The 10724-nt window shown below is 35.2% G+C and overlaps 1 protein-coding gene across 1 annotated transcript; it reads right to left on the bottom strand.

The window, feature by feature from the left end:
- Positions 1–5476: 5476 nt before the first annotated feature.
- On the bottom strand, positions 5477–8689 carry LOC109208060 (putative pentatricopeptide repeat-containing protein At1g31840). The gene has a single exon (XM_019371068.1). It carries the CDS (start codon positions 8503–8505, stop codon positions 5974–5976), a length of 2532 nt encoding a protein of 843 aa, XP_019226613.1. The 5' UTR covers positions 8506–8689; the 3' UTR covers positions 5477–5973.
- Between the last annotated feature and the right edge of the window lie 2035 nt (positions 8690–10724).

Below are 10724 nucleotides of genomic sequence, written 5' to 3'. Positions count from 1 at the left end.
GAAATCATTCCTTCCTTTAATTTTGGCTTCTTTAAGAACCCTTTGTTCATTATCACTACCTGTACGAGACATTATGAACAAAGCAATATTTATTTCTCAATTTGGCTTTTCCCTCTGATGTTCTCACCTCTCTTGCCTTTTTCCACTTGACGCAACTCTTGGTCGTTAATCTCTAGATTTATTAATAAACCTTACTAGTCACAACCCTTAGTGATAAGAATATGGAGTTAGAAAAAGAAAGAAAAGTGAATGACCAAACCTAGGATGAATAGGAATTGGTTAGTAGAAAAAAAACAGGAAAGAATTTTAGGAAACCTAAAACCCACAAGAATAAGGAAACAAGTTTCCTTAATCTTCAAGAACAAGGATCCCCTCTTCTTGTTTCCTTTCTAGACTTGGAAACCTAATAATACTTGAATTCTAAAAATAATAATGAGCAATAATACTTTTTTTGGGGATGATTTTTGTTTTTTTTTTGTTGCTCAAGAACCTCCCAAGATTATCAAGATTGAAATCTTGATTAGCCTATCCTCTGATACCACTTGATAACAACACGATAGGGGATTCAAGAATTACTAAAAAAAATTAAGAAAATCGAGAAACGTGTGGAAGCTAAAGAAAATAAAGAAACAAAAAAAAAGACGGAAAATTAAAGATAGATTGAATTCAAGAAAATTCAAGAAGTCTATTCTTGAAGTTGAATCCTAACAACAACAATTAGCTAACAAAGAACTAATCGCCTTTGGTAGAGAATTAAAAACAAGAGATAGATTGTGAAACCCGACCCTTTAGAATAACAAGAACAACAATAAGCCTAAACTTATCACCTTTCTCGAATACCTAGAAGTGATCTAAGTTTCGAAAGAGTTTAATCTTACCACCTTAAGTTGAGTCTTGAAGGTTGAGAATAAATCCAAGAGTAGCCGCACACAAGAGTGCAAGAAAAATCTCACATTTTTTATTGATAATAGTCTAAGTCTAAAAGCAAAGAAGATACCCCTTGATGGGCTTAAGGTCTTTTAATCTATGTTTTGATGATCTAACAACTTTCTGTATAGAACCAGACAAAGGACCTGAAGCATGCCTGGTACAATCATTCAAGTTAATCAACTCAAGACAATCTGGACAGTGTGCACAAGAACCATATTAGGAACCTGACCCCTTGGTGTTCCCTTGATAGAAGTACAAGTCAACTATACAGCTGGAACGCACTGCAGAAAGTGACATGTCCGCAACTGTACAAAGAGGAACACAACACGGACCTGGTCCCGTAGGATTCTCTAACAGAAGTATGAGTCAACTACAGCTGGAAAGCAACTGCAGAAAGTGACTGCCTACAACTATACACGCGACAGTGCAGCAGATAGTGCAGCAGTCACTTCCCATTGAGAAGAAGCATGTACTAACCAAGATTTGACATCACCATTGTGAATCGACATCACCATGGTAATGTCTTTTGTAGTATAACAACCTGGTGCATGGGATCTGATCACTTGTATACTTGCAAATTAGAAAAGGAAATATTCTCTCAAGTGCTAGCAACAGACTCTCTCAAGAACAAAGTTGCTGCAACCTCAAGGACCGGATCAAAGATTGAAGATATCTTAAGTCCTTAGGTTTGTTGAGTCTTTGTTATGTGTTCTTCATTGTAATTCCTATCCTGCTTTCTTAGAAGCGTTGATTAGGAAATCTTTTATAAAATCCGTAAACTCTCAGAGTTTATGTTGTGACTAGATTTAGTCATAAGTTAAAGTCTTTGTTACTAGAGAGTGACAAAGTGGCTTGTGGTGAGATTATCACAAGTTAGTCAAAAGCCTTTGTACCTGTAGAGTGACAAAGTGGCTTGTGGTGAGAGCATCACAAGTTAGTGAAAGTCTTTGTAACTAGGGAGTCACAAAGTGGCTTGTGGTAAGAGTACCACAAGTTAGTTGAGTTTAATTCTTTGTAATGGAGTCATTACAAAGTGGCTTGTAATAGGTATTTTACAAGTTAGTGAAGTTGAAAGCCTACAGGTGTAGGTCGTGGTTTGTCCCCTTGAGTGGGATTTTTCCACGTAAAAATCCTGTGTCTCATTTACATACTGATTCAGTAGTTAGCACTGAGGAAACTCATAGAGGACCAGGTACTCTATAGTGTGGTGGACCCATACAAACTAACACCCCTTTATATAGGGAAGGGGTCACGAAATTCTACCTAAAAAAATAAGGAAATAAAGTCCTAAACTACTTTGGACAACAAGTCCAACTACCATAGGAAAAGGTAAAACTATAGGAAACAAAAACCAAGTCAATCTTGGAAAGTAATTCTAATAATCTTGGGAAAAGAAAACCAAAACTTTAACTACCTAGGAAAACATCAAATATGTCCTAACAAACTAGGAAACAAAATAAGGAACTTTGACTCCTTCTCCTATGTCTTGGTCGCCCCTCCTTGAGCTGACTTGGGCGCCAAGTTGGCTCTTTTGTGAGTTGATTTAGGCGCCTAATTTAGGCCCTCCTTGGCTGGTGCTTGGACCCCAATCTACCTCCTCTTGAACTTGGACTTGGACCATGAAATGAGTGTAGCACTTAGCTAAATCCTCTCCATAATTCTTGAGCTCTTTTTCCACCATTAGCGCCTTCTTGATCTCCCATTGAAGCCCAACAACCTTGTCTTGCTTCTCCTTAGCTTGAGACCTTGTGAATGGCTTTCTTGGTGCTTCTAAAGCTTTATCCTTGTCCATGAAGCTATGACCTATCAAACCACGTTCGGTTGATCCCAAATTTCGCACACAAGTCATGTTCAACCCTGCGGACCTATTCCAACTTCCGGAATCGGATTCCGACCCCGATATCAAAAATTACATTACCGGTCCAAAACTCCAAAAATTCAACTTTCACCATTTCAAGCCTAAATGAGCTACGGACCTCCAAAACACAATCCGAACACGCCCCTAAGCACAAAATCACCTAACGGAGCTAACAAAATTGACCGAATTCCATTTCGAAGTCGTCTTCACACAGTTCCAACTACAGTCTAAATTCTAAGGCTTAACCTCCCATTAGGGACTAAGTGTCCCAAAACACTCCAAAATCCAAAACAAAACCTCCGGCAAGTCACAACAGCAGAAATAGATATGGGGGAAGCAGTTAACAGGGGATCGGGCCCTAACTCTCAAAACGACCGGTCGGGTCGTTACACTCGGCTCAAGTAATAGTGGAGATAAAGCAACCAAGTAAAAAACAATAGTAACAATAATGTAATATGGTAGCGGAAGCGAATGACACAAATGTATAGGTCGAAATCTGACCATCAAATGGTTATTATAAAAGGAAACAGTAAGAGGTCGGCCAAGCCATGATCGTGCCCACGAGGCGTAATGGTGACGAGTATCTCGGCTGCTGCCGAGATCAGTCCATCAAAAGGCTTATACGGCAGGACGTAACACATGGACGGGTAAGGAAGGAGTACGGCCATGAGAGAGAATGTTGGTTAAGAACCATTGGGTAAGAGGGGAAATTGACAGATATATAAGGAAATTCAAGCAGAAGAGGGGGGACCCCGAGACAGAGAAGACATAGAAGAGATCTCCAGGGGCAAGAAGAAGAAGAAGAAGAAGAAGCTCATGTTCTGGATTGCAAACCTGTGCAATCCCCTTCGTTGAATCAATAAAGCTAGATCTCGTAGTCATCAACAAGAATCATCCTCTATCCTCTTTATTTATTCAAATACGAAACGATATGTTGATGTTGTAAGCTTATCATTTACATTTAATGTCTTCCATTCAATCTAAGATTTGTTATATAAATTCAATTTCTGGGATTTCAGCACTCATGATGCTTAGATCTAGAGTAGATTATATTTGTCTAAGATTTATCCTCCACAGATGCCACTCCTACCTTGTCCCTACTAACTTCATTTCTAGTCTTGTCTTCCTGGTATGCCCACACATCTATCTCAACATCCTCATTTTATTTACCTTCATCTTCTGGACATGAAACTTCTTAACAGACTTGCACTCAGCCCCGTACAACATAGTCTGTCTAACCACCATTCTTATATTCTAATTTTATATAAGAATGTTGTAATATTTGGTGCTGGAAATGAATATCTATAAGGCCATCTCCAATGGTACTCTATTTTTTGCACCAAATCCAAATTTGGTGCAAGAAATAGAGTAAAATTGCTCCAATGGTACTCCATTTGTTGCTCTATTATAGAGCATGAATAGTGTTGCACCAAATTTGGTGCAACACTATTCATTACTCTATATTTGGTTTAATAATTTTTATTTATTTATTTTTATTGTTGAACTTTTAATTAATTATATATTGTGTATATAATTAACTTTTATATTAAGATTTTTATAATTTTAATTTTATATCCTATTTTTTGATATATTAATTTTTGTATATATTATATTTATATAAAATTATAAGTTAAATTTTATATTGTTATAATTGTATAAAAGAAATATACCATTATTTAAATAATCAATACATAAAATAAAAATACATTATAATAAAGTACATAAAAGGAGGATACATTAAAATTGAAATTACATTAAAAACAAGATGCGCATTTCGCACTTCGTAATGCATTAATCGAGCATTTATGGGAGAATAGAGGCGAAAATTAAATATTTATGTGGTACTTAAATTAAATTTGACTATGATGTAATATTTATTTAATTATGTTTTATTAATGATTTCACTTTTTGTTAATTTATCCTTTATGTAAAATTTTGTAATAAATGATTATATAAGTGGTGAATGTGAATTATATATAATGAATATGGAAAAAAGAAAAAAGATAGTATTAGTTTGAAGGAAATAAAAAATGAAAAGTAAATAGAAGATAATAATATAATATAGAAGAGAGAGAAAATTTGGTGTAAAAAATAGTGTGATTGTTGGAGTAGATTTGGTGTTGCACCATTTTAGAGTGAAAAACGGTGCAAAAAATAGAGTGATTGTTGGAGATGCCCTAAGTAAGGGGAGACTAGTGTATCCACGCAATAAAATAGGAGCAGAGTAAAGTAGACATCCATTCACAATGAAGAGTTAATTCATTTTTTTAGTTAATTAGAGTTCAACGAACTTTAATTAAGATTGAAACAACCAACAAGTTTCATAGTTAGAAAGAATTAGAAAGAATAAAAGAAAAAGGATATTTTAGTCATCAAATAGTATAAAAATGAATTGTTTAGTGTTCCTGTGGAATATGTCTCTCTTTTCGATCTTTTGGGTCACATCTCATCTTCTGGACTGGAAGGCCGGCAAGGTATTATTTGAGGGGAGAGAGTGAGAGACCCGTGGGACATAGTTGCGAAAATAAAAATCAACAAGCATCATTGGAAGCGTGTTGACTGAGTAGTGAGTTAGGACACATGAAAACAAAGTCATTCATGTTAGGCAAGAAAACTATGATTACTACTACATGTTACTCCCTTGACACATCTATAGAAAGAGAAGAGTGTTGAATTCATAAAGCGCATGTATATCTTTATCCAGACCCAAAGACTCCTCCTAATAAATATTGGAATAATGGATGTCAAAACTTAATACACATATTTTCCCCTAAGTTTACAATTAGTAGCAGTATTTACAAGTCCAGATAGTTATACTAGCACCAAAAAGTGTAGCCTTGCATTTGCAAGAAAAGGGATGAATTAACTTCATGTACACTAGTACATAAAACATCTAGAATCACCTCTATACAAATTTTCCTAATTTATACCAGATGCATCATATGCATATCTATGACGCTAAAATTTTGTGTTAATAAAACAATGGATCAGAGCAGAGTTCAGATAGCTGCATTTTCCTAATCTGCATTTCTCGGTTTGTGTGTGTCATCCTTGCTCGGAGGTCATGCTAATGTTCTCTGTATCGTTCAAATTTTAACGGATGTCCCTGAAGGGATATCTGGAGCAAGAGCAGCGTGCAAAAATAATACACTGCACCTCTCCACTATTCAAATACTTCTAGGAAGCTATTGAAGGGAATCCCTCTCATGCACCTCCTTCAATTGCGTATTCGGTTTATTTTTATGACCATTTTGAAGATCATATTCTGTCAGTATCTTTTGTATAAAACCATCCGACATAACTCCAGCTTCTAGCATGTGGTTATACAAGGACACGGCATCCACTAATTTTCCAACCTTGCAGTAACCATGAATCAAAATCCCATATGTTACAACATCAGGTAATATATGAGTGCTTAACATAGAAGTAAACACTAGAGATGCATCTTCAATCATCCCCCTTTTGCAAAGACCATCAATCAGGATGCTATAACTCACAATATTTGGAGATACATTATTCCTGAGCATCTCTTCGAGAAGGTCAAAAGCAGTTTCCATGCAAGAGGATTTATAGTAGCCATCAATCAAACAGCTGTACGTGACGACATTAGGAGATGGACCTTTCTCCAGCATTTCGGAGAATAGTGACATTGCATCATCCATTCTACCTTCTTTGCAGAATGCATCAATCAAAATGGTCATGGTGATAGTGTTGTACCCAATTGGTTCGTGTTTCATCTCTTCATAAAGTTGAATGGCATTATTCAACATCTTCATGGAGCAGTAACCGCAGATCATAGTGTTGTATGTCACAATATCAGGCGGCGGCCCACACTCTAAGACCTCGTTGAACAGTCCCAGAGCATTTCTCAACTGACTTTCCTTGAAAAATGCATTAATGAGAACATTGTACAAGGCTATATCAGGATTTATACCAGTCCTCGTCATCAGCTCAAAAACCTGCAGTCCAACTGTTAGATTGTTCCATTTGCAAAGCCCATCGATGAGAATGCAATATGTAATAACATCAGGAAGAAAACCCTTCTTGAGCATCTGGAAGAAAAATGCAAGCGCTTCATCACATCTCCCTTGCTCACAGATGCCTTTGATAACTACTGTATGAGTAACTACATCGGGTAATATATTCCAAGCACCCATTTGCATGTATACTTTTACCATGTTATTAACTTGTCTCAATCTGCAAAATCCGTCAACTAATGTGTTAAAAATATAAGTATTTGGACTTATACCACTTTTAATAGCTTGGTAAAAGAATCTCATGGCAGCACACATCCAGCCCTGTTTGCAAAGACCATTTATAATCACATTGTAAACCACAACATCAGGAATGTATCCCTTCATAAGCATCTCCTTGTACAAACCAAACCCATCTTTCAGCTTCCCGGCCTTGCAGAAGCCATCTATAAGACTGCTGTACATCAATAGAGATGGTTCAGTACCATGTTTCACCATTTGACAAAACATACCAAGAGCCTCAAGAAGCCGATCCTTTTGACATAAGCCATTCACAAGGATGCCATACGTAACTGTAGTTGGCAGGACTCCTTCCTTTAACATTCTCTTGAAAGTCTGAACACCTTTTGCTACTTCTCCATTTCGGATATATGCATCTATTATAGAACTTAAAATAACTGCATCTAACTTAATGCCTTTATCTAAAGCTGCTGAAAGCAGATGGCCTCCCTCCCCTAACTTCCCGGCCTTAAACAGGCCGTCAATCAGAATACTATAAACAATTAGATCAGGATCTATACCCCTTGCTATCATAAGAACATAAAGCCTGAATGCGTCTTCTAATCTTCCCTCCTTACAGTAACTGTTTATTAATGTGCTAAACGTCACAACACTTGGCATTGGACCTTCCTCTAACATCAATACGAAGAATTTATACATATCATCTGTACACTTACTCTCATAAAGACTCTTCAAAATCTTATTACATGCAACAATATCCAATGAAAACCCTCTCTTAATCAGTTCCTTATGGAAGTCTAAACTCAGTTGAACCTCACCAATCTTTACAAAACCATTCATCACGAAACTATACACGTCAACACCATGTGTCTGCTCTTTACTAAATCGACTTCTCATGATTCCATAAACATCCAAAACAAGATTAACACACCTCGAATCAACCAAACAACGTAGAAACTTCAACATTGCATACTGTGACAATGGAACACCCATTTCACACATTTGAAAAAACAACTCAACGGACACATCAATCTCCCCAATCCTACAATAATTCTCAAGAAAAAAGCTAAAAACAGTACTCCTATTCGACCCGTAATTCCTAAACCCCTTCTCAAACACAGCAACACAATCAAAATACCCAAACTTTTCAACCATTTTACCAAAAACCCATCTTGCAGGATCAAACATACGCTTAAGGAGAAGCAAATGAGCAAGGCAAGCATAAGATTCAAGTGTGTGATTAATCCCAATAACATTTTCAGACCACTCAAAGAACCTAATTGCCGAAAAGGGTTTTGAGCTAAGATTATAAAGAATTGGTTCAACATGAGTTGGTTGTAAATTCGACAGTGTACGAGGTTCAGGCAATTGAAAATTATCATCTTGGTGAAATGCTGAAGTAATTTGATTGATTAGGGGATTTGATTGAGAATATGTGCGATAAAAATAGAGTCCTGAAATGGGTTTGAGAAGAAAAGGAGGTACCTTTGATGAAAGTGCCATGAGATTGAGTAAAATCTTGAATTATTGCCATTTATTGGAGCTGAGATTTTTTCCGAAGGGATGATATCTGAGCATTTAAAAGGGGGGTTTTCAGCTTCAAGTTCTTGTTACTGGGACTTGGGGTTTTACTGGGGTTTTGGTAGGTTTCCCTTTGGTCGATTTTTTCTTCTCTTTTTTTTTTGTTTTTTTTGGGGGGGATGGGGGGGNAGTTTAAAGCCTCCAGTTGTCACTAATTTGCACTTCGGCCCCCTCAATGTCTTGAATCATGATATTTTCTACGGAAAAGGGCTAAATATATTCCTCTACTTTCAAATATTGTTTACCTATACCCTTCGTTATATTATTGGGTTATCTATACCCCTACCATTATACTATTGGGTTATCTATACCCCCACTGTCATACTTTGAAATAAAAATACCCCTATTTTGAATGGAGTGCCACGTGGCAACACCAGATTAAAACGACTCATTTTCTTTTTTTACCCGACCCGTTTTAAAAAACCCACAACCCGACCCCTATTTTCACTTTTTTTTCCAGTTTTTTTTAAATTTTAGTTTTTAAGAAACAAAAATATTTTGTTAAAAAACAAAAAATATTTTTTGTCTGTTTTTACAAAATTTGTTTTTCCAGTTTTTACAAAACAAAATTCTTTTAAAAAACTGAAAAAATAAAAAAAAAATAAAAAGTATTTTTCAAAAACGAAAATATTTTGTTGAAAATAATTTTTTCAGTTTTTAAAAAATGAAAATACTTTGTTAAAAACGAAAATATTATTTTTCTGTCTTTACAAAAAAAATTCAGTTTATATAAATTTGTTTTTTTCAGTTTTTACAAAAAGAAAATCTTTAAAAAAACTGAAAAAAATGAAGAAAAAGCATTTTTCAAAAACGAAAATATTTTGTTGAAATATTTTTTTCAGTTTTTAAAAAACGAAAATATTTTGTTAAAAACTGAATTATTTTTCTTTCAGTTTTTACAATTTTTTTCAGTTTTTACAAATATGTTTTTATAGTTTTTACAAAAAAAATGATTTTGTTAAAAAAATGATTTTTTTCAGTTTTTACAATTTGTTTTGCAAAATCTTTTCAATATCTACGCAGTTAAAAAAAACGAAAATATTTTGCAATTTTTTTTTTAAGTTTTACAAAAAGAAAATTCTTTAAAAAAACTGAAAAATAAAAATATGGTTCGGGTTGTGGGTTTTTTGTAAAACGGGTTGGGTAAAAAAAAAAGAAATGGATCATTTTAATCTGGTGCTGCCACATGGCACTCCATCCAAAATAGGGGTATTTTTGTTCCAAAGTATAACGGTAGGGGTATGGATAGCCCAATAGTATAACGAAGGGTACAGGTAAACAATATTTGAAAGTAGAGGGGTATATTTGGTCGTTTGCCATATTTTCTATGCAAGGGGCCAAATATACGTCTGAAAAAGATTTAAATACACCATTCGTTATACTTTGGGCCTAAATATATCCCTATCATAATACTATTGGTTCAAATATACCCCTCTTCTGTTAACTTTAACCAAAGTAGACATCCAATCCAACGTGACACTGATATTTGATGAGGTGGATGCCACATGGTATGCCACCTCAGCACCCCTAATCCATATATAAAAGATTAAATTTTGAAATACAATAATTATCATGGTAGCGGTAATGGTGGCAATAGTGGTGGGAGGGCAGAAAATTCTAGTAGTGGAAAAAAGTAGGAGGGAGGGGTAAAATGGGTTAGGGGCACTGAGGTGGCAAGCCATGTAGCATCCACCTCATCAAATATCAGTGCCACGTAGGATTGTATGTCCTCTTTGGACAAACTTAACATAAAAGGAGTATATTTGAATCAATAGTATAACGGTATATAACGAGGGGTATATTTAAACATTTTCTGATAATACATAAGTATATTTGGCCATTTTCCGTATTTTCTATTTATCAATTTAATCATTAGTGGAGCACATCTACGATTTTCTTGAGAATATGCATGGAGTATAAGCATTTCGAAAATTTACATCAGCTAGGAGATCATTTATTGATAATTTTAGATGAGCTTCAATATATTACTATAATTATTTTTGGCTTAATGACAAAAGGCGAAATGGCTTCTTGGCTATCTAAACTTGCACCGAATTTTAAAGCCGATATATGAACTTTTGATTTTCCCATTTTGACACTTCAACTCAATTGATTATTTAAAAGTGAACACCTTTGACCTT

The sequence above is a fragment of the Nicotiana attenuata genome, unplaced genomic scaffold (assembly GCF_001879085.1).
Source record: "Nicotiana attenuata strain UT unplaced genomic scaffold, NIATTr2, whole genome shotgun sequence".
Lineage (NCBI taxonomy): Eukaryota > Viridiplantae > Streptophyta > Magnoliopsida > Solanales > Solanaceae > Nicotiana > Nicotiana attenuata.
Note: the sequence above shows the minus strand (reverse complement) of the source record. Positions and strands in the feature narration are given on the sequence as shown.